Raw genomic sequence first — 25,153 nt, 5'->3', positions numbered from 1 at the left:
GGCGTGACGGAGGAGCTGACCGCAGGCGTGTCTCCCTGCTGCTGGGCCTGCAGGGTCTGTCCGCAGATGTGGTGGTGCTTCTCCCAGTCTTTGTGCTGGCAAAACGAGCCACAGTAGCGGGCTGTGTTACAGCCACTGCACGTCTCACTCGCTTTACGGCCACAGTTCCAGCAGCTCTAAAGGAGATGGTGGAAGAAAACAAGATCCCACATTAATACCCTGTGAGGCGGAAGTCTGATAAATATGCTAGGCGGCACTGTACCCTCATTTTCAAACACTATGCAGTCAGGATGAAAAAGCCAGGCGTATTGTGGGTGTGGGTTCTCACGCTACACACAGAAAAGGTGCAGGTTTTGGTGCCGAGATTGTCCAAACTTTCCTGCCAGCAACTGTTAACGGCATGGAACAAAGTGGCTAAAGACCTTTTTGGTTTTTACTATAAAATCCTTTCTTTTTAGGTTTGCTTATCGTTACATCTAAGTTGCCTATTCACCTATGCTCACTAGCAATCACTATATGCAAATTTTTGCCCTTGTAGTACCCATACCACAATGGTCAGACACCAAGGCATCGCTCTGGGCAGAAGCTTCTTCCTTCTAGATACTCTCAGGAAACTACTAGAACCCTATATTGGATTTGAAGAAATGGAGTAAAGGGCTCCATTCCCTGCTCCATCACTGACTAGACAGAGTGAGGCAAGGCACTCCAACCTCTCGTGCGTTTATTTCTTCCCACTGCAGTTACTCGGTTTACCTTACAACCAAAGGCTAGGACAGGCTTAACACAATCTCCTTTATCTCTGCTCCCAAGAGGGCAGGATCCTTGGTTTGTTTTTCCTCTGATATATCCCAAGCACCCAGAATAATGCCTGGTAGACAGTAGGTGCTCGATTAGTATTTGTGAAATGAGTGAATCAGACTGTGACTAATTTGGCTTTGAAAAATGAGGAACACTCAAACGTGGCAAACACTAATTCTGCTTGCAGACGATGCTCCCCAGCTGATGGAGCTACTTTGTGCCTTTGCAACTCCGGGAAGTCAGAAAAGCAGAGGGAACTGGGGCTCGTCTGTGAATGAGCAGCACAGAACTCCGACCCCAGAAGTCTGCTGCCAGCCCCCGGTGGCGTTTTGCAAGATGTGAGAAAAGTGGAAATGGAGTTGTCTCTGGGATCTAAACTTTAAGACAGTCACATCCTGAATCAGGGCTGGACGAGCACCTGCGGCAGAGAGTGCCCAGGGAAGAAGGCAGCAGGAGGAGGAAACGAATTGTGATAACCCTCAGGGCCCTGCCAGGAGGTGGCGAACCTCAGAAAGCCACTTCAAATGTTCATTTAGGTGTTTAAAGTGTGCCCAGTTTCTTTGTCAAGGCCAACCCCATTGTGAAATGCTACATCAAGTGCTCTTAGCTTTATGCCATTCAAGTTTTTACTCCTTTATCTTCATTGGTTTTGACTGTTTTCTTGTGAAACAAACTTCTGGCTACACTCTGACAACCCCAAGCAGCTGATGGTATGTGGTTATATCACAATTAAAACAGACTTTTAAAGCCCAGACACAGGTAGATCTCACAGGTCCTTCTACCACGTTCTCTACATTTGTTCTGCTTTCAGCGTGCTAGTTATGTGACTCAGGGTGAGCTCATGGGCCTGTTGAAAATTCCCCTGTGGATCGTCAGCCCATCACCCTGAGGTGTGCGGCTTTACCACTATGCAAAATGTATAGGGAACCTTTAGCAGTATCCTAACTTTGCTAACAAATAAAGGGGCTCCTAGAGGCTTGCACATGCTGTAAGCCTGTAAAATCATCAACTCTGGTTTCAAGCCTGTAGAAAGAGCACAGCTCTATGTTCTTATTGAAATTATGGGCCCGGCGTGGTGGCTCACTCCTATAATCCTAGCACTCTGGGAGGTCAAGGCGGGCAGATTGCTCAAGGTCAGGAGTTCGAAACCAGCCTGAGCAAGAGTGACACCCCCCCCCCCCGTCTCTACTATAAATAGAAAGAAAATTAATTGGCCAATTAATATATATAGAAAAATTTAGCCGGGCATGGTGGTGCATGCCTATAGTCCCAGCTATTCAGGAGGCTGAGGCAGAAGGATTGCTTGAGCCTAGGAGTTTGAGGATGGTGTGAGCTAGGCTGACGCCACGGCACTCACTCTAGCATGGGCAACAAAAGCAAGACTCTGTCTCAAAAAAAAAAAAAAAAAAAAAAAGAAAGTATGGTCCTTAAGCAATAAAGCTCAAACAAAAAAAAGAAAAAGAAGAAAGAAAAGGGATTACAGTTTAACAATGAAAAGCAAAACAAAACAAAAATGTAAGATCTCAAACTTTAACCAATGAAAGGTGTTTTAAGTAAACGTAGATGAGGAACTCTAGAAACTTGGTTAATGTGTTCATTCATAAGTAAAATAGATGGGTGCAGTGGCTCACACTTATAATTTCAGCACTTTGGGAGGCTGAGGCAGGAGATCACACCAGGCCAGGAGTTCGAGATCAGCCTGGGAAACATAGAGAGACCCTTCTTTCCAAAAAGTGTTTTTAAAAAGTTAGTCCCTCAAGGACTGGGAAATAAAAAAAAAAAAGTTAGCTGGGCATGGTGGCATGTGCCTGTCATCCCAGCTGCTCGGGAGGCTGAGGCAGGAGGATCGCTTGATCCCAGGAATTTGAAGTCACAGTGAGCTATCACGGGGCCAGTGTATGCCAGCCTGGGCAACACTGTTGAGACACAGGCAGACCCGGTGTCAACAACAACAACAAAGTAAACTGAAGTTAAAATGAATAACTGCTCCTAGAATGAAGCAATTTTTTTCTATTTCAATTAATTTAATATCTCAGAAGACGTGAACCTCTGATCAGAGGTTTCACTCCCGTAACTCAAAGCCCTTTTCTCCCAAAATTAATATAACTGCATTGCATGTATAATGGCTCCACAAAGATGTGAACGCACGTGGGCCTGGCCCACCCTTCAAAGCAGTGAGGGATGACACCCCACTCTCAGAGCGGAGTTTACTTCCCTGAGGTTTGCGCTTTTAGAATAATGCCAGCTGGATCCTGGAACAAACTCAGCGAATAAGCGATATTCCTAAATTACATCAGAATATCCCAATTAGAGAACAGAGACTCAAATCCAAAACAATATTTTAAGGAAATTAAACATCTAATCTGAGTCAAGTGGCTTCTTTAGGAAATACCCTGGTGTGAGTCCTATCCGTTTTCTGGCAAAGGCACATTTTGGCAGACACGAGGGTGGTAACTGCCCAATACTCAATGGCTCCTTCAGATTGAAATCAGATGTACGCAACATTCTCAATTTAAACTGATTAAACACACAGACTAAACCAGGTAATTACAAATGTATGTGTTGGGAAGTGGAAAGAGGAGACAGAATGGGGACTTCTTTATTTTTTAAAGTGTTTTCAAAGATGGGAACAATTTTACAAACAAAAAAGTGGAATTGTGCCAACTACAGAAACAGATGTTTTGGATCATGAAGCCGCTGGGAATTGAGCCTTCTTGCCTAGTATTGCCTGGTTCTGATCCAGGATTTAAGGAGTCTGGCTAGTTTTACCTCTAGTTTCATCCTGAGGTTGTTCAATCCTATTCATTTACCACCCACCACTGGGACAAAAACAGCCTTCAGCTGTAGGAAGGTACAACAAAGAGCAATTTAAATGATCAAGTAGGAAAAAAATCTGCAAATTTTTATTTCTCTTGACACTGCACTACAATGAACATGCAGGGAACGTCGGTGAGTGTTCAACTAACAAAAACTCCAAAGTGCATATGCCTTTTTAAAAACTCATTAGAAAACTGAAAAAGTAATTTCCATTAATATAGAATTTATCTATTGAATTTCCTGTTAACTAATCCATACCTGCAAGACTGATGCCTCACCAGGGGCACTCAGTCCCTGAACAGTCACAATTCTGGGAACAGGGGAAGGTACAAGATCTTGTGAGTACTCCAATTTGGATCATTTTAAGTTTCTAAGCTTTCTGCTGTTCACAGAGGTAGGAATTGCAAACTGTGTCTAACACCCAGAGGTACATCCGTAAGGGCAGGGACAAAGGCGGTCAATGGCTTAACCCAATGTACATTTTTCAATTTGTGCTTTTTATATTCAGGCTAGCATTACCTAATTGTTGTTTTATTTATTTGTTTAATTTTTTTTTTTTTAATAACTGAGCTTCCCTTCCAGACCTCTCAAGAGTGATTCTAGTGACTGAAATTACTACAATAGCATAGAAAGCTCATGAAGAGCCATGCTATAGCAAATTTCATTCCCAAAGCTCATGGCACTTTACAGCCTTCCTTTATTTGTGATAAAATTATTCCCTTTTTGGCAAAGAATATTTCCCTATCTGAGAAACAAGAACAAGTCAATTGGCCAAAGTTAGGGGGTGAGTCAGATGAGGACTGAGTTTCAACACAAATCTCCCCTTTTCTAAATAGATCCAACACAAGGCTATACATGGACAGACTGAAGCTTTCGAATGCCAAAACTGCATATGAAAGATTTTCGACACTTTGCTTTATATCAGCAATGTTCTTTGGCCCCAAGAAAATAAATTATTTCCTTTATATTGTTATTTTTGATGCAAAGATCATGGTCCCTCTGTCCTACTGATAAAATATGTCACTTCTGGTTCTTGCTGTTGAACATTGTTTTTCTGAGAGAGAAAATATTTTCTCCCAAATTACTTTAAGTTTCTCTAGGTCTTACACATCTGTAATTATCCAGAAGTCCTTGCACACAATCAATGCTTAATGAATATAAACAGAATGATGATAATTAAAACTTACAAAATGTAAAGAACTCTACAGAAGACAACACAGTGACTTAAATTCACAATAGGGCCGCAGCATCTTATACTTGTCTTGCACTTGACAGTTTCAAACCATTTCACACACGTTTGCAGCTTAGGAAATACTGAGGTGCCCAAATAAATAACTTTCTCAGTAAAAGACTTGCCCAAAGTCACAGAGATATAAAATTACATAGCCAAGGTTTGATTCACCCAAATGTTTGGATCACAAATCAAATACTCTTTCCAAAATACCATACTTTGTCAATCTCAGATCTTTGCTTAGATCCCATTGTTGCAGGAATAGATTAGAAGAGCACTTAACTCCTCAAAGTGGACAGAGATTGGACTAGGAGTTGGAGGCACCAAAGACAAAGTGTCATGGTGTGTAACAGAAATGCACAGGCTTCGGAGTCAAGCCAGCCTGCATTTCATTTCCAACTTCATCACTAAGTGACGTTAGAGCCATAGGCAAGATATACTTAGCCTCTTGGAGCAACAGAACTTATAAGGCAGGAACAGCAACTGCATGGTTATTTAGGATTATGGTCAGTGCTAAGCACAGCTCAGTAGGTCCTGAATAAATAGCAAGTACTAACACCACCTCCTCCCGCTGGAAAAAATCAAGACGTAGATACAATCCTTGCTCCAGACCCAGCACATGACAACCTTTAGAATTAGAGAGCTCATGGGCCCACTCAAACTAAGTGCTTTCACACACAGGCACTGACAGCTACAGAGAAAGAACTTTAACTTACTTCCCTTACATGTCATTAGTGACTAATTATCTTTTCTCCATCCTCACTGCCCTCACACTTTCTGAAGATTCACCACTGATGATCACTTCCCCATTTTAAATGCCCCTTGTTGAAACTTTCTCTAATTTTGATTTCCTAGATAGTACTACAATTCTCTTTCCTGCACTGTAACTTTGTTGGTTCATTCCCCTTTAAATATTTGGCAAGCAGGTGGGGGGATACTAGCACAGAGAAGACAAATATCTTTTCTTTCCTAAGCCCTTCCTTGTCAGAGCTCATGGTTTCGATCATCAGTTGTACGCAAAGGATTCTCAAACCTGTTTTTCCTCACTCATCTCTTTCCTGAGCTTTTGCACGCTCTTTCAACTGCCTGTTCTGTATGTAGCTCTACCAGGTCGCTCCTCTAATTCAGTATTACCCAAACCCTAAACATACTGTCCATTTTAGTCACTAGCAACACTCAGCCCCAAGACTCTTGCAAACCCCTCTTTTCTTTAGCCCATGCAACAGATCAGCACCAAACTCCACAGACTTTACTACTGTTGTCTCTCTTCTTTCCTTTTCAGTCTCATATAGTTCCTACTTTAATTGCCTCACCACCCTTACTGTTAGAATAATTTCCTTTTTTTATTTTTATATTTTAGAAATAGGATCTTGCTTCATTGCCAAGAGTAGAATGCACTGGTGTCATCATAGCTCACAGCAACATCAAACTCATGGGCTCAAGAGAGCCTCCTGCCTCAGCCTCCTAAGTAGCTGGAACTATAGGCATACACCACCACACATGGATAATCTTTAAATCTTTTGCAGAGATGAGGTCTTGCTATGTTGCCCAGGCTGGACTTGAACTGGTGGGCTCAAGCGATTCTCTCACCTCGGCCTCCCAAAGCGCTGAGATTACAGGCATGAGCCACCGCACCCGGCCCAAAATCATTTCTTAGCTGTTTTTTTTTTTTCTTTTCTCTCTTTCTCTCTCTTACATAGTCACAATGCTCATTTGCAAGGTAACTTTTTTTAAGTAAAATACTCCTATTCATCTCATTTGTACCTCTTAATCACCTTGCAAAGCAGGTCACATAAACATTATCACAATTCTGCAGATAAGAAAACCAAATCTCCAAGAGGTGAGCAACACAAGGTTTTTAATGCTGCAAGGCTGCTACGTTCTATTCATAGTCTACACAGGTGGTGTTTCCATGGCTTGGGACATCCTGCACAGATGCCACTGGGGTTGGTTCTACTAACTCTGAAAGGAGTAATGAAGATGAATCTCTCAGAGTGACTTCCATTATCAAGGCTTAGAAGGCCCTGGAAATACAAAGCATAAAGATTTGAGTACTGTTTCTGCTTAAAAGTCATAAAACTGCCCAACTTCGATATAACTGTAGTTCTGCACCTATATGAGAATAATGATTAAAGGCTGTTTTAATCTGGGGAAAAATCACTTTAGTGGCTTAGAACTCAAAACTATTAGAACAGTACAATTATTTATTATCTGTTTCTATGCTCACTTCCAATTTCCTGCTTCAATCATCTAAACTAGTATAAGTTGTGGATCTCAAAGAAGAGCTATATCAGTTTCTTTGGAAATGGCCGCAATCTAACAGTGTTTACTGGAAAAAAACCTTTATATATACACATATAGGAAATGGAAATACAGAAAAAAAAAACAGTTTAAGATGAACTTCTGATTTAGGCTAATGCAGCTTACATTCTGAGTGAAATAATACATTATAAAAAGAGGAAGTATAGAAAACATCACACTGCTTAGGTATCTGCCCCAAGTTCAGTGTCACTCTGTTAATAATAACAATTGGTTAGGCGTGGTGGCTCACACCTGTAATCCTAGCACTCTGGGAGGCTGAAGCAGGAGGATTTCTTAAGCGCAGGAGTTCGAAACTAGCCTGAGCAAAAGCGAGACCCCCATCTCTACTAAAAATAGAAAGAAATTAGCCAAACAACTAAAAAATAAAAAAAATTAGCTGGGCATGGTAGCTGGTGCCTGTAGTCCCAGCTACCAAGGAGGCTGAGGCAAGAGGATCGCTGCTTGAGGCCAGGAGTTTGAGGTTGCTGTGAGCTAGGCTGATGCCATGGCACTCTAGCCCAGGCAAGAGAGTGAGACTGTCTCAAAAATAAAATAAAATAACAATTATTAGTCTGTAAACCCAAGAAAAATTAGAGAACTAAGCAGAAATAATATGAAGGAAGTCCAATGAAGAAATAAATCCAACAGTACACAACGAGGAAAAAAAAAAATCCTACTACTGCCATGCAGCTATGAAGAAGGTGACATGAAAGCCAGACAATGTGGGTTCTGAGGACTGACTATGAGACACTGAGCAAGTAGCCTAACCTCCCCACCCCTAGACTCAGCTGTCTTACTTGCAAAAGGAAGAAAACACTATCTTCTCTATCAGACTTTATGTGAGAAGTAAATGAGCTAAAGTATAGATAGCACTTTGTACCGTGCCTGGTACAGGGTTAAATGCTCATTGAAGGTCATCTTATTTCATCTCAGGCAAAACCAACTTCATGCAACCCCCAATAACTCTGCTGACCTCGGGTTCCTGTGTGTCTGGAACAGCCGGTTTATAGCACTGGTCATGTCCCAGCAAGAGCACCCTCATTTACTCCAAGAGGCATCCCAGTTTGGGTTAGTCATATGGCACGTCTACAATAAGCCCCTATGTTATTCATTCCTGCCTCCATGTCTTCTTCCTGCTGATCTACCCAATTATATGTTTTTAACTCTTCTCTCCTCCTTATACAATGTTTTCTTCCTTTACTGCCAACCTTTCGGAGCACTGGTATTTCTAAGCAGAATGGGCATTACTAGCTCGATACAGATATGAAAAGTGAGGTAGAAAGACAAAGGCTAAATTCAGAAATCATAAAGAGAAGAATTCAGAGGTATCTTGTAGGGAACCCAAACAGTTCAGAAGAAACATAGAAACAGCCAAGCTAGGCCTAGAATGGTGGTACTGATTCTGAAGCCCAGATTCCTTCTTAAAATCCCTATGAATAGGCCGGGCGCTGTGGCTCACGCCTGTAATCCTAGCTCTCTGGGAGGCCGAGGCGGGCGGATTGCTCAAGGTCAGGAGTTAGAAACCAGCCTGAGCAAGAGCGAGACCCCTCTACTATAAATAGAAAGAAATTAATTGGCCAACTAATATATACAAAAAATTAGCCGGGCATGGTGGCGCATGCCTGTAGTCCCAGCTACTTGGGAGGCTGAGGCAGGAGGATTGCTTGAGCCAGGAGGTTGAGGTTGCTGTGAGCTAGGCTGACGCCACGGCACTCACTCTAGCCTGGGCAACAAAGCGAGACTCTGTCTCAAAAAAAAAAAAAAAAAAAAAAAAAAAAAAAAAAAAAAAAAAAAAAAAAAAAGAATCCCTATGAATAGGGGGGAGAGAGAGAAATAATTTGTGAATCTATCCACATATATATTGTTATAGATTTGGATTATATAGATTACACATGATCTAGATAAGAGATGGGTAGATGCCTACATGGTTGCTGGCTTAAAATAGAGGAAAGGGGGAAAAATATTGTTTCAGTCAGCACAGTTTAGCACACATCATGATCAAAACCTGTGGGGAATGTTAGCAGATGATAACACCTTGTTTTATAGCTCTCAAAACACTATAAGTTGTTTATGTAAAAACAAAAAATCTTCTCAATAACCCTGTAAATGAATAACATCTCATTCTTTAGGGAGAGATGGAGGCTGACAGGAATAAAATGAATCACCAATGACCCCTGAGATGGGGACAGAATTCAAGTCTTCTGGGTCCTCCTCTCATATTCTGTCACACCCATCTGCCTCTGAGCTGTGCTAGCAAGATGATTAGCTAATCAGCTGTGAACATGGCCTTTGCGTGGGGGGGACCATAAAACTGACCTAAATCAGGACACTTGAGAGTAGAGGGAGACTCTCTTAATAATTATAAGGGGCCAACAGGTGTAAACACCATCCTACACCCTACCTTCAGAGTACTCTCCTGGTTTTCACATTACACAGGATGAACTTAAGCCTATGTGCTCTATTTAATCTTTCCAGTCTGCAGAGAAGATCTATCACTCTCATTGGAGTAAATAATTGATTCGAGCTTCTAAATGTTTTTCACTTGTGTTGTTTATGCACAAGAAATGAGCAAAAGTTACCTTCTCCACCACCCCTACACATCCCGTGGGCAGATCAAAGGCAGAAAAATTTTGAAAGTGGTTCAAGTAAGATCACCTGATGTGCATGTCCCAAACCCTGTATGCCCACTGAAAACCACGACTCCCTCTTCCTTCCTGACAGAGAATCAATCACCATGTCTTGCCCATTCTATCTCGCTGGGTGTGCAGCCAATACATCCGATTTCCTGCACCCAGCCCCACTACCAACCATCCTCATCCAACCATTTTCTATCCATCTTGCTCCTGACACAGGTCGGCCCCCTCCTCTTTGCTTCTTTTAATCTCTCTGCACACTGCAGTGTGAGTGACCCTTCCAAAAGACTCATCAGCCACAGAACTGCCCTGCTTTCCAACCTGGCAAAGCTCCCCTCCTCATCTTCCCTGCAAAAGCAGTGATAAAAGGTCATGGAGGGAAAGGGTGGTGGGCAGCTGCTGACCAGTTTCTGGTCATCTTTAAGAACCAGATGAAAACTTTTCCCCAGAAACCTTCACATCACCCTTTATGATGACTCTTACAGTGCAGTTACTTGACGCCTCCAGTAAATTGCAATCCACATGAAGCAGGGACTGCTGTACCCTCAATGCCAGCACTGTCCCTGATACAGAATAGGAGCGCAATGATTTGTTGTTGAAAGAATAAATGCATGAATGGATGTGAGTAATTTAGTTACATGAAACAAATAATAAACTAGTTTGGGCAGGTCACAAACACAGTATTTTTAAAGAATGCCCATTAATTTCTAAATACAGTTTTAAAATCAGTAGCTCTTACATGTAAGGAGATTGTATACTTTTACTATCATGGCCAGATCTTTCATTTCTAAGAATTAAGACCTTTCTTTTTTCTAAGAAAAGGAATAATTTATAAAATGTCTAAAGCACAACGCTACATGGGCCTTATTTGGAGTCAAATTATTGATATTCAAGAAAACCCCTGAATATAAAAACATAGATGAAAATTCTGAGAAGTAATGGAGTGTCTTCTCAGCACACAACAGATTCCCTACCCTGGTTGCCAATAATGGTGCTGCCTGGTATAGGAAGCTCTATCCTAGCCCAGGGAAGCCAGACCTGTCCCGGCTCTGTCCAGGAGGGGCTCAGGGAGCTCTGTAGACCTCAGGTGACGTGCAAGCATCACTGCTGAGGTAGCTTTTGTCAGGGTGTTTCTATTAAAGGATATACATTCCTGAGCGTGACAAAAGAGCAGAGTGCAGAAAAGTAATACACTGGCTTCAAAGTTTTGTCCTCACTTTGAGGGAGAAAAAAAGCATTTACCTACAAATTCAATCCAATAACTGGAAGAAAGGTATGGCTGAACTGAACCCACCACCAGGCACTTGGATTGTTCTTGGACATTGTCGCTGCTTGGGAATGAATGACATTAACTTTGGGTTGGTTAATGGATTAAACCTTTTACTTCTTTGTCAAGTCCTTAGTTAAACCACTTTTCTAGTATATGCGTGCAGACTTATGCACAAGTCCAGAGAAGCCTCAGGTTTATTTAAATGAAATCCTCTTCCATCTTTCTCTCTTCTACTCTCAGGAAACAGTCTACATTACTATGGAGAAAAGGGATGACTCCTCCATCTTAAAAGTTTTAAAAGTGGTCTTGCAGTTTAAAGTGAAGAAACCAGACCAAAGTCATCTTTATCTGCATCCAAAAATTACCTTAAAGATCCTTATGAAAAGATCCTCATGAAAAGATCTTCATTTCATTGTTATGAAACAATGTAAGGACAGACAGCATGTTGCAAGTTCTAGTTTAGACTCTATCATTTTCTAGCTTTGTAACTTCAGCCAGGTGAGTTTCCTTACCTACAACATGATCAAATGATCACATCTCAAGTTTCTAGCCACTACACAAGATACTTCCACTCATCTTCGATTCATGGTAAGACCAAAGCTTTTAGAGCAGGCATCCTCAAACTACGGCCCGCAGACCACATGCAGCCCCGCCAAGGACATTTATCCAGCCCGCCAGGTGTTTTTGCCACCGCTGCCTGTCCTGCTCAGCAGCCCACTCATCCCGGGCCCACTGTGCGCATGTGTGGAATGTCCGCTGCACTCTCCAACGGCCCTCCAATGGCCCTCCAACGGTCTGAGGGACAGCGAACTGGCCCCCTGTTTAAAAAGTCTGAAGACCCTTCTTTTAAGGTTCAGTGGCTTTCTCACAAATCAAAGAACTGCAAGAGCTGGAGCCAGGAATTAAATTTGTCCCTCTGAATTCCAAACTGTTTCCCCTGTCATAGTCTTAAAATTCTTGGGAAAGTGTCACTGAAAACAAAGGAATGCTATATTAAAGATCAGTCCTCCCTGCTCCACCTTTGCAGAGACCAAGAAAGAAAGAAAGAAAAATTATTACAGATGATCATTCTTACATAGGTTTTCCAATCATATCTACTACTTACCACAGCTACTGTGTGATATACCATAATTTATAATGCTAAATACTAGTGTCAAGATCATATATATTTTCTGGATAGGTTTTAGGAATAGACACAAAGCTTTTAGATACAGATACTGTTATCACCCCAATACAAAGACTTAATTGACAATTTCTTCCTAGACATTTGTCTTTAGAACTCAGTGAACTACAAAATATTCTTAACATACCCAACAGACCTAAAATGTTCATGTGCTAGTGATAATGTTTTAATGATAACAAGTGTGCCTCACAATATTACTAACTTGAATAGAGCAGGACAAATTCTTTTCAAAAGATGCTCATAAAAAAATTAAACATTAAAAAATACAAAGTCCTTATATATCTAAGCCACAAATGCCAATAAAACTGGAATTTATGTCTAGTTTAATTCAACAATGGAAAAGTCAGCAGCTAAAGGGTAGATAAACTTCCCTTTGTCCCTCTTTTCCTGAGAAACTTTCAAATGTTGAAAATCAATTCCTTTTGTGCCCTTGTTATTCATCTGCTACACATTAAATAGAAACTCTAGGCATCGGGTGATTCCCGCAGGGCCTTTCATCTACAGAAAAGCCTGGTACAAATTAAATACTTACTCTCCCCCACAAATTATAGATATGTATTGTGGTAGACCATTGATTTATCAGTTCATGTCTCTGCAAGTTCAGCTGGGTGAGACTAACCAATGGTAATTCTTTTTTTTTTTTTTTTTTTTTTTCATAACTAAGTCATTTTCATTCTTTTTTTTTTTTTTTTTTTTTTTCCAATGGTAATTCTTTATCTGAAGTTACTTGGGGGTTTAGGATTGTGATGCTATATTCATTAGCATGAAGTATTACTATGTTGCTCTGATTTTATAGGCTATATTTTAAAAATCATTCCCTTAGATATTGTATTTTAGTTACTTCTAAGATCTTTGAGACATTTAGTTTATCCGTGAGTGTGTACGCGTGTATGTGTGTAGGAATTATTATACCAGAATAATACTAAATAATATTACTTCTGGCAGTAATATTATGCTAGGAAATGGCCATAATACTGATTATCATAACTAATATGGAACTATAGACTATATACAAGATCTCTTGGAAATATTTAGTTGCTAAATACATTGTTTTGGCATTGGACTTTAGGACCAATAACTAAGAAAGGGATTTCAATCCCAAGCATGCAGTATGTCTTTGGAGACCATAGTTTACGCAGTGTATCTATTAAATCCCTTCTATCAGAAAGAAGGCATATATATATGTTCTCTCTCACACACGGGAAACTTTTGAGTTTCTAAATAATGCTAGGAAGTTATAAGAATTTCACTGTAACCTGTAACCCATCAAAAATATTAAAAACTTTTTTTTTTTGGGCAAAGAGTTTTCTTTTAGGTCTTTAATGAATAAATGAACACAATGGAATATTATTCAGCCATTAAAAAGAATGAAATCATGCCTTTTGCAGCAATATGGATGGAACCGGAGGTCTTTTTCTCAAGTGCAACATGCCAGAAATAGAAAAACAAATACCGCGTGTTCTCACTCATAAATAGGAGCAAAAAGAAACGCATATATTGATGTGGTGAGCAGAATGACAGACAATAGAGACTCAGAAGGGTGGGCAGGGAGAAGGGGGGTGGATGATGGGATGATGAGAAATTCCTCAATGGGTACAATGTACATTATTGGGGTGATGGATACCCTAAAAGCCCTGACTTGACCACCATGCAATCTACACATGTAACAAAATTACACTTGTACCCCATCAATATATACAAATAAAAAAAATTAAACAATAAAAAGAGGAAATAAAATTTGATCAGCTCTTGGTCAATGCCACAAGTACTTCAACTTCCAAATTGTTTTATTTTTATTTATTTATTTATTTATTTATTTATTTATTTATTATTTATTTTTTATTTATTTATTTATTTACTTACTTTTGAGGCAGAGTCTCACTCTGTTCCCCAGGCTAGAGTGCCGTGGCATCAGCCTAGCTCACAGCAACCTCAAACTCCTGGGGTCAAGGGATCCTCTTGCCTCAGCCTCCCGAGTAGCTGGAAGCACAGGCATGTGCCACCATGCCTGGTTAATTTTTTCTATATATTTTCAGTTGGCCAAATTTCTATTTTTTTCTTTTTTCTTTTTTTTTTTAGTAGAGACAGTGTCTTACTCTTGTTCGGGCTGGTCTCGAACTCCTGACCTCGAGCAATCCTCCTGCCTCGCTCAGCCTCCCAGAGTGTTAGGATTACAGGTGTGAGCCACCGCACCCGGCCTCCAAATTGTTTTAAAGTTGTTTTTTTGTTTTTTTTTTTCCAGACCTTTGTCTAAAGTTCAACATCCACTTTCACTGTGACCTCCTGGAATAGAAAATGAGCAGTCCATTTAACGAAAACGCTCGTTTTCGTCGGGAAGCTCACCTCGCTGGAATCCTCCTGCTGATTGATCACCGCGAGCGCGTCCTCCGCAGCCTGCCGCTTGGCCTCGGCCACCGTGCGCTCCATCTTGGCGCGCTCCGTGGTGATCATGTCGTGGGCTTTCCGCTCCGCCTCGGACACGGCCTTCTGCAGCTCGGTCATCGCCTGGCGCTTCACCTCGTTGACGGCCTCCTCTGCGTGCCGGTCAGGCCAAACCAGACAAGACAACACCTCTCGGTTAGCTCAGGGCCCCGCATGCTGATTACTTTTTAACAGAACTATACGGAAACAGGCATTACTCTCATCCACATTGGTGGGCGGTTCTGGCAGTCTAAAACACTAGCAGATAGGTGAAATTCACTTAGGAATACAAAGGGTGAGAATTTTTCTGTAGCTTGCACTTCTGGGATTATTTTTTGGAATTCCTAGGTCTTCACTACAACGTTTTTTACCAGACTAGCACCCCCAGAAATGATTCTGAGATCAGATTAAGATGTTAAAACACTCCCAAGAAACCTGCCTGAATAACTCAGACACATACAGAAGTTAGTTTTCATGACATTGTAGGTTAACATGAATATAGGAAGTCCACATGTAAAGCATTCAGAAAGAAAAAAAAAAAACAAAAGAAGAGAATGGATTTTACATGTACACATATGTAAGTGCAAACAATTGTTTTGCTGGTAAAAAATACAACCCAATAGTGAAAAGGTAACTCAGATAACAATGAGGTTAATATAGACCTTTTTTTAAAAAATGATGTAACAGATGATCCAGTTTTACTTTTTCTTAAGTCATTTGCTGAGTTATATGGATATGTGCCTTTATGGACTAAATATCTGTAGAGACTTTTAAAAATCTTCTCATTTCTAAATTTCAAGCTATTGTCTATCTACTTCATCAAATATATATAATGATTTTGCATAACCAACTGTTGCACTAGACAAATATAACTGAATCATACCGCACACCAAAACAGTCAGGTCTGACTATAAATCTGCAAGGTATCAAATTAGCTCTTCATTTTTGGCTGGGGAAAGGGTGCAAAGATTCAACTGATGTATAACAGAAGACTGACAACTAAAACAAATAATTTCCATTTTAAAAAATTAACTGTTCTAATTAACAAGGGAAAATATCCTCCCTCTGAATTAGTTTATCTAATTTTCATCTTTATTCAAAGCAAAATGACAATGATTAATTGAAAATTTAATAAGCAGTAATTATTAACTTGGCAAACCTAGTACCAATTAACACTCTATTAAAACTAATTATGACATGTTTCATTCAAGTGTTTGTACTAATTGTTTCACCCACTTAAAAAGCACCTTAATTAAATGTTCTGTTTAATTAAAAACATAGATTCCTAATAAAAATGCTTTACTGTAGATTAAAAATGTAAGAGATGTAAGTACTCCTATGGTTTCCTAAATTTCTATGGTTTATTTCACACTTCTATAGTCCATGGCTTGAGGAAAGTCAGAAGATCTCCAGTAGTAATTAACTGTCATGACTTTTGTAGCTCCCATCATTTTAGTGGCATTATTTCTGAAGTACATTTGTTTGCAATTACTGTCTGCTGGGCTTTATAAACCACAATATAAGGAAAAGATCCAGACTGGAAATATTAACAAAAATATGTTAAGCCTTTGTTAGCTGTTTTAAGATGTGCATTTAAAATCTGGATAGAATCAGAGTATTGCAGACAGAGCTTACAGAACCTTCTTCACCAGGAGGTGAAAAGATGCCTTTATTACCCTATCATAAATGACTTGGGGCACCAGGGAAGTACTGCCCTTCTAACTATCCAGCCAGGGTCTAATTTAGTTTGAATATTCAAGGTGAATTAAAATTCTATCTAAGTGGTAATACAGGACAATAATTTTTGCTTATGATCAAAGCTGTAGCTTGACTAATTGTATATGCAAATCAGGCAATTTATATTTAAATTATGCATTCCTATTCTAATCCCACAGGCATATACAGATCAGCAAAGAGAATTGGTAGGACATTTGCAAGGTGCTTGAATATTTATTACCAACTGCAAACATTCTCTGATCATGTGAAAAGAAATATACTGAAGAAAACATTGAGTTGCAATTTTAAGAGCATCTTTATATTTTTTTTTCCAGTTTTATAAGGACCCTTTGTAACTTTTCAGTTTCTTACTTATGCTTTTAAAAATACTACTTCCAGGGGGAAACTGATGGGCCTTGAACATTTGGTAGGATTTCTAATCTTTAAAAAATTGTATTGTTATGTTATTGTATTATTGGGGCAAAGTACAAAATTTGCTTAGGGTCTACAGATGAAATAACAGTGTTGTATCAATGTCAATGTCTTGATTTTAGTAACTGTACTGTGGTTGTGTAAGAAAATATCCTTCTTTAAAAATATACACTAAAATAATTAGGGTAAAGAGACATCACATCTGTAAATACTCTCAAATATTAGAAAACACACACACATTTATCAGAGAAAGAAAATGAGGTAAGAAGAGAGAAGAAACTAAAGCAAGTATGATAAAATAGGAGAATTTGGGTGAAAGGTATAGGTAATTTTTTGTGACTTTCTGCACATTTGAAATCACCTCGAAATAAAATAGTGCAAAAAGCTGTATGACGTATTTTCAAGCACAAGATATACTTTTCCCAATTATAATATTCTGTGAAAAAGGACCCACTGGTTATACTACATCAAATTTTGAGAGTTCTGCCCTTTAAACTTCATTTACTTATCTTTTGCCACAAACATATAATATATAGCAAAGGCACACTTTATAGGTTTAAAAGAAAGAAAGAAAGAAACAGCCCATAGCAAAATTTAGAATCCTAGAGAAAAAGCCTTCAAATGATAACAAGCTGAGTGCATATATCACATTGTGCCTTGGTATTTTCATCATGTCAGATGCCTTGACATTGCAAACACTAGAGATGCCTTTTAAGAAGCCTATCATGATAAACATTATAAACAGTTATTGGAGTTTTCCAGATGAAACTGCCATCCGTACTTTAGGGATTTAATATACTCCTTCAAGGTTAGCATCCATCCATAGAAAACTATTCCCAAACTGTTGGTTTGCAGCAGATTAGGGATACCTCTGTGAGAAGAATACAAAGTTAATCTGCTCCATACCAAGTCATAGTTTAGACTGAAGACCTAAAATAGTTGACAGACATACCAAAAAATAATCCAAACATTTCTTTGATAAGGTTTAACCCTTCTTAGAGAGTACATGGACCCAACAAAACAAGGATTGCTCTTTCTCTACTAAGTCCCCAGAACCTAAAGTATATCCAGAATTAGGTTTGGAAACCCCCAAAATAGACAAGTGAAGAAAAATAATGGTAGATTCAATAGATTACAACATGTCAAGTAGGAAAAAAAAATCCTAATTAAGTAGAATATACATAGTAGTTTTGAATCTGCTTCCAATTGCTTACCACTTATGGTAAGACTTCCTTTGTGCACAGCTATTCAAGTTGACTTTCCCACAAAGGTGGAATATTCAGAAAAAAATCTGTTCTCACGTAACAGCAGTCAAAGAATTGAGCAGACAATAGCACAGAAGGAATTTGGATTACACAAGACCTTACCGGCAGCTTTTCTTTAGGAACTATCAAAAATTTAACCTAAATACATGTAATAAGGGAAATGCAGAGAAAAGACTGTCCCTTCATCATAAAAAGACACCCTCTGCTGTCCAAAATGACAATTCTTTATAGTTCTTACTGGAATAAGCTGAACTGACAGCTCAAAAATGGAGGAGAAAAGTGATCAGAAGAAAGATGTGGCAACTCTTTTTCAGGTAGGTGAACACCCCACATATTTTTAGCAGCCTGAGAGTATCACATGCTATTACCATAAATCTGATAAAAACTATGTAGGTGAGCAATATATATAGTCTAACCTTTAGGCAGAATGGATCTATTAATTTGCATATCAGACCTCCAAGAGAGCTTTCTGGTTCTTTAAGTACAAAGCCTGGAATACCATCAGATTTTAAAACTCATTCTTACAAAAGCAGGTTATTTCTTAGAAAATCTATAAAACTATGTGGATAAGATACAAGTTGACCAGAGAGTCAGCAAGTTGCACAGAACTACAAACACAGCTGAATCAAATCAAAACCCAAAGAACAATCTTTTGTAGAAAAACAACAACAAATACCCTTTCTCTTGGCTGTTTGGTGAGTGTTGCCAGCCCTACACCCATTTGACTCTTTGCAGAAGTAGCATTTCCCAGCTTCCCAACTCAAACTATTTTAACAGTTGCGGTTACAGCAGCTCAAAGCCACAGTATGTTTTTAATGTCATCTTTAACTCTTAAAACAGATTTATGCTTTATCTGCTGAGTTGGTTTTCATAAAGGTTTTTGCTCAGCTGGTATTCCACCAAGATTCTGCCAGATCTGAACTTCTTTAAACCCAATAACAAGTCAGTGGGTCATCGGGAGCCTTAAGCCTACTATAAAATATAAAGCAATATCTCATAATGGAAAGCAGAGGTGTATATGGAAAGTAAAAGTAGATGTTTAACAACTGTGTCATTTAACTTAAAAAAATAATCAGTGAATATTAATTAGCAAAGAATAACTTTAAAAGTTGATTGTAACCAAAAAATAACTTGAGTACCTTAAATAGTCAACTAGATTTGATTTTTTTTAAGAATGCAAAAGAAAAAGCTGATGTACACAATTTAATTTCTAAAACAGTGAATTTTTGTTCTCCATCAAAGAAAAAAAAAAAAAACATGCAAGCTAAGACCTCCTATACCAGTTTCAGACTGAAACCATTATAGCCCCTGAAAAAAAATTGGGTTTATATAATGGAAATATTGCCAGCCTCTCAATTATAATGGCACTAGCAGATGCTACTAAAATAAAAACCATTTCATGCTCTAATCAGGCTTGGTTTGAGAATATTAATCAGGTTTTTTGTTTTGTTTTGTGGTTTTTTTTTTTTTGTCTTGTTTTGTTTTGTTTTTGCCGTTGTTGTTGTTAGCAGTAAAGTCCTTTCTTGTCATTCTTCACATCACTGCATTAACAACTGCACACAGCTGCCAGAACACGAAACTCATGTTTTTAAACAATTCTTACCAGCTTTCTTCCAGATCTCCTCTGGCACGTATCCAGATGCAGGCCTGTGAAGGAATTCCCGATGCGCATCTAGGAAAAGATGAGAAGGGGTTGGAGAGAGAAGAACATCGTAAGCACAGTTGTGTCATCACACACTGGAAGTAAGCAATGCCCACCCTCCTGGCTTCTCTACAAAAACACAATTCCAGAAAATACACAAAAAGAGCACGGCCAGATATGAGAGCCCAAGGAAAACAAAAGGTTATTGGTCTAAATGTCTTGTATGCTCAAAGGCAAAGCAGCTTTATTTCATTATACAAGATGATGTTTGGGAATACTGTTCTCAGCATTCTCTCACTACGAGGATTTCTACAGGTATATTTTATTTTGTTAAAGAAAATAAACTGTATTTGGTAGTTTTCCTTTCAAGAGTCAATTTCATAGTCAAAAAAAAAAATCAAATATTTGGTAATGTAATTTCCACAAAGCTCTGATTTCTGCTACCTTTCAATAAATAGTGAGCCTTACTCTATTGCTAACCAGTTCTCAACACTTAATTACTTCTTAAAAATCTCACTGAGCATTAAAATTTTTCACACAAATTAGATCACATGGATTTGACACGGGTGGAAGAAAGAATCATTAGAATGGATTCACAGACCTTTAGTTTACCAAACAGAACTAGTATGTGCTTTCCAGAAAAGGAAATGAAGCTCCACTTTAAATACTGTGCTTATTATGTTTGTCAAATTTTAAAAGTTTGTGAAAACAACTAATACTAGCATTGATATAGGAATGCTAACTTCCAAAATAATGTTTTCATGGAAATGGCATGAAGTATTTTATATTTTTTACATATGTGTGAAAGTAAACAAAGTGCGTACAGTCTTCCATAGCTAAAATATGCACCGCATGTCTTCCACATTGAATTTTCAATGAAAGCCTATGTTTTCAGAAGTTTTTAGGAAGCAAAAAACAGTCTAACTTTTATAACATACAATGATTATTCAACTTATGATAAATTTTGATTAAAATTTAAAATTTCTCTATATGTACAAGAAATGTCAAGTTGTGGACTAGATTTTTTTAAACAATACTTTATCTGGTGGTATGCTGAAGATTAACACATTGACGGCCACACAAAAAAAATCAGAAATTTTTCTCCTGGTGCCACAGTGGTTTATTACGAAAAAAGAATAAAAACTTCGACTGTAATCTCAAGGTAAACATAAACAGAAAAACAAAATTTATTGACTGCTATTCATTGAATCCATGTTTTTAGAATTAAATTGTCATATTAAGTGTAACAATAAGAACATCAACAAATAAGACTTTATATATGCTTCACTTGGCCCCAGGGTCAAAACTAGAGTGAGTTAAATACAACTCATGGCCGTTAGTGTGTTAAAAGAAATTCAGCCCAGTCTCATGTATCTTATGGAACTACAGAGTATCAAAAATAAAGAGAAGCAAGATCAATTTATCTAATTTTATGTCATTATGTTTGTATGCCTTAGATACATTTGAATGCTTTTAATCCTCATAAATTACATAGATTATCAGTTGGCCAGAACACTAGATTTTTCTGGACTATTCTGAATTAGCAAAATTTACTAGTTTGGTGAAGGATGTATGGAAACCCTCTATATTACCTTTGCAAGGATTTTTTAATCTAAAATTATTCCAAATAAAAAAATTTTCAAAAGTTTACATTATAATCTAATGATTATTGGATAGACAGGAGACATACATGCATTCTCACGTGCACATTCATTTCTATAAAATAACCAAATACCAAAAATCAAAACGTTTTTACTGAAGCAACTTTCATTCTCAAAACAAAGAAAGCTAGATAAAACTGTCTAATGCATAAACGACTTAATGGAAATGTGACATAGCTAATTAGATTTGTTAAGATTATCTTCCTTTCCACTATAACTATTTCCAGAAGAAATAAAGAAAGTGCAATCAAGCTCACATTCAGCCATGTGATATAGTGAAGCACAGATATTTATTTATGATGACTTTTAAAGACAATTTTTAAGGAGAAAAGACTGACTTAAGTATAATTTATTAGATAAGAATGGATCTGTGAAGTCTAAAGACAGAAAAAACTTGACTTTCTCCAAAATAGCAAGAAAAAAAATATTTTTCTTTTATTGGGTTAAGAAGAGATCTGTAGTTTATAAAAAGTATTTTTTGATAAATGGCCAATCATTATTATCAAGAACAGGAAAAGTGGATCTTAAGTTATCCAAATTTCATGGCTAAAAGATACTAATTACCAGCCCTAGGAAGTATAGGCAGAAGAAAGTTAGTTCTAGAGCCCGGTAGAGCTGAATCTTAGGTTTTCCAACTACTAGCCATGAGACACCGAGCATGCTAGTTTCTCCACCACTCAGCTGCTTCATCTATAAAGTGAGGACGAGCTTACTAAAATTTGAGAGTGCTGCTCTGAGGACTGAAAAGAGGTGCCCGCCTATTACAAGCTTGGCATGGCATATCCTAAACTCTCATTAGATCTTACTTGCTATTATCCTCAATATTAATATCATCACTATTATTACCTACTAGGTTGTCCAGTAAGAATGGGCATATACTTATTTCCTTATAAATAACTAAGATGAAAAGATCACTTTAAAGTTTCTTTTTCCTCTCAGCACTAAAATCCAAATAGCATAAAACTGTAAAAGAGAACAAAAACACTGAAGAAGTTTGGATTAAGCCACATACACCAAATAATTTTTTTTTTAACTCCTAGAGCAGGCGTCCTCAAACTACAGCCCGCTGGCCACATGCAGGTGTTTTTCCCCGTTTGTTTTTTTACTTCAAAATAAGATATGTGCAGTATGCATGGGGATTTGTTCATAGTTTTTTTAAAACTACAGTCCAGCCCTCCAGCAGTCTGAGGGACAGTGAACTGGCCCCCTGTTTTAAAAGTTTGAGGATCCCTGTCCTAGAGTATATGTCACTTGGGAATAGAAATTATTTCTATGATTAACAATTCACTGCTTAAGTCATTAGTAGCAACGTCCTCAAATTTCTTTGAAGACACTTTGATAAATTTTACTTAAACCTCACTCAACAAAATTTATAGCCCCCAAATTCACCCAAATATTAATATGTAGAACTCATTGACCTTTCACCTTTCATGTGCTACACAGTAGGTATCGTGAGAGTACATATACCACACTAGAAGGCTGTGCAATGATTCACCTTGGCTACATGTCCCTAAATTTCCGAATGACACGCTGTAATATCCCATAGACCCAAACTCCACCTGACCTAGAAACCCATTAGAAATACTAAAGGCAATCATGCAAAATCATTCTTCCTAATCCTAACTTACTTTTTGAAAGTTTTTAAATAATTATATATACATATTTTACAATAGCCTCTCCAGTTCTAAGTTACTGTGTCCTTGCTAAATATCAGGTCTACCAACAGAAAGAACAGAGTGATCGGTCATAGGTGTACTCTTCAGAAATCTATTTGATACCCTGATGAATACTATATTAATAGCTACAGAAACCAAATGACTAACATATTTAATGTTTCCTCTTCTGATTATGCAGTAGCAATATCAGAATCTATATAGGCAAATCTGAGTTTAAAAAATAAAAAATCCTGGAGTTGATCAAAATTAGAACAAGGGACAATTTCTCTCCGGGGACTATATTATTTTAGAAGATCGGCTAATCTGGACAAACATATGCAAAACACCTTAAGATTCTAAGACTCGGATTCTAAAGAAGCAAATTCTTAACCATTAACTTTTAAGTACCTATAAAATACCAGTTGTTATAAAAATCAGTTGCTAAAATGTAGTGGTAGAAACAAAGACAGGAGAGCCTATAGGAGATGGTTTAAAATGTGAAACATACATATATATATATATATAAAATGTGTAACTACTGAAAGATGAAGAATTATAGAAAAGTCCTTCTAATTTAAGTTTAGATTGCTTTGAGATGCAAATTGCTTGGAGAAGATAGGGGAACAGGAGGAGGGAAACCTTCTGAAGAAAATACACATCCATGAAGAGAGGAGATCAAGTAAGAGTGGGAGGAAATAGAATAAGAAATGGGAAGAACACAAAGAGCAATCTATGATGTAAGAAAGAGATGGAAGATGCACTACACTTACGACAGAATGGAGACCATTGGATACTAGATACTGCAAGGGCCGACACCAATATACATGAAGGGATGAGCTGATAGCCTTTGGAGAACCAATGTGACCTCATATGACCCAGGACAGCAATGCTCAAAAGCTTGGCAGCACCTAGGTATGGCCTTCATCCTGTAGTGGGCAGAATGAGGCTGTGATCATAATAATATTTACTACAAAAACCATCAAAAGAAAGGAAGGGTTAAATAATTTCATCTTCATAAATGCCACTTATTTTCACTTTTAAGGATAATAAATTCAGAAATTTCAACACTAGGTTTCAGAAGCCCAAATCCAACCTAAAAGCTAACAACTGCTTTCAGATTTCCATCTTCAACAATAAACACGTCTAATGCTCCAGAAAGTAACCATCTCATATTGGTTTTAAAAGACAGACATATTTAACCAGTCAGATCCTTTTTAACCCAATATTAAGTGCACTAAGCATTTGTATTACGAAGTCAGCTGAATGGTTGTAAATTTCATCATTTCACGAATTTCATGATGTGATGTAAAAGAATCAATAAAAGGATACAAAACTTCATACATTTAAATGCAGATATACACTGAATATCTTCTTTGCGATTTTCATGCTCTGGTAGTATAGAAGTTGATTAATATTTCTTTGGCAGGGAGAAAACTATTTTTTTATGATCTTGTATTATAAATTGGGATCCCAAAAGTACAGCAGATTTACTATATTTAAGACAGAATTATTTATTAATCTCTTTGCCTATTAAATAGACACCTAAAGATTACTGCTTGAAAATACTTTCTAGATGAAAAAATACCTAAGAATCTACTACATTCAGGTTCTGTGGCTCATGCCTGTAATCCCAGCAACTTGGAAGGCTGAGACAGGAGGATCGCCTGTGGCCAGTAGTTCAAGACCAGCCTGGGCAACATAGCAAGATCCCATCTCTTTAAAAAATAATAATAAAAAGAAAGAAAGAAAAAAGAATTATGTAGAATTCATTATAATTTCACAATTTTGGATGCCAAGCAAAAAATTCCACTAATTTCACTTACCACTATTCTTTAAAGTTCTTTTTGAGGCTGCAGATAGCTAATACATCACACCTATTATTATGTGTTAGGTACTATCCTGTATGCTTTATACCTATTAAGTCATTCAACAGAGAAATACCGATGGTATTATTACCATCCCCATTTTATGGATGAGAAAAGTGAGGCACAAAGAGATTGTGACTTGCTAAAGGTCACAAACTAGCACAGGGAAGAATAAGTAATTCAAATCCAGACAATCTTCTCAGAGTCTGTGCTTTAAGCCTTCACACTAGATTTCCTGAGGAGTTAGACAGCAATGAGAAATT

General features: G+C 38.0%; 1 protein-coding gene across 5 annotated transcripts in view; it reads right to left on the bottom strand.

Annotated features, from left to right (window-relative positions):
* Nucleotides 1–25,153, bottom strand: part of RUNX1T1 (RUNX1 partner transcriptional co-repressor 1) — a 139,992-nt gene that overhangs the window by 1,709 nt on the left and 113,130 nt on the right. For all 5 annotated transcript variants that reach the window (XM_012749612.3, XM_012749615.3, XM_012749610.3 and 2 more), the window contains 3 exons: nucleotides 19,671–19,739; nucleotides 14,577–14,767; nucleotides 1–176 (listed from right to left, as the gene is read on the bottom strand). The exon at nucleotides 1–176 is cut by the window's left edge and continues 1,709 nt beyond it. In XM_012749612.3, the coding sequence (XP_012605066.1) occupies nucleotides 1–176; nucleotides 14,577–14,767; nucleotides 19,671–19,739 (436 nt within the window). The remainder of the gene's footprint in view (nucleotides 177–14,576; nucleotides 14,768–19,670; nucleotides 19,740–25,153) is intronic.

This window comes from Microcebus murinus, chromosome 7 (assembly GCF_040939455.1).
Source record: "Microcebus murinus isolate Inina chromosome 7, M.murinus_Inina_mat1.0, whole genome shotgun sequence".
NCBI lineage: Eukaryota > Metazoa > Chordata > Mammalia > Primates > Cheirogaleidae > Microcebus > Microcebus murinus.
The sequence above is the reverse complement of the archived record's forward strand: the minus strand, read 5'-3'. Positions and strand labels throughout refer to the sequence as shown.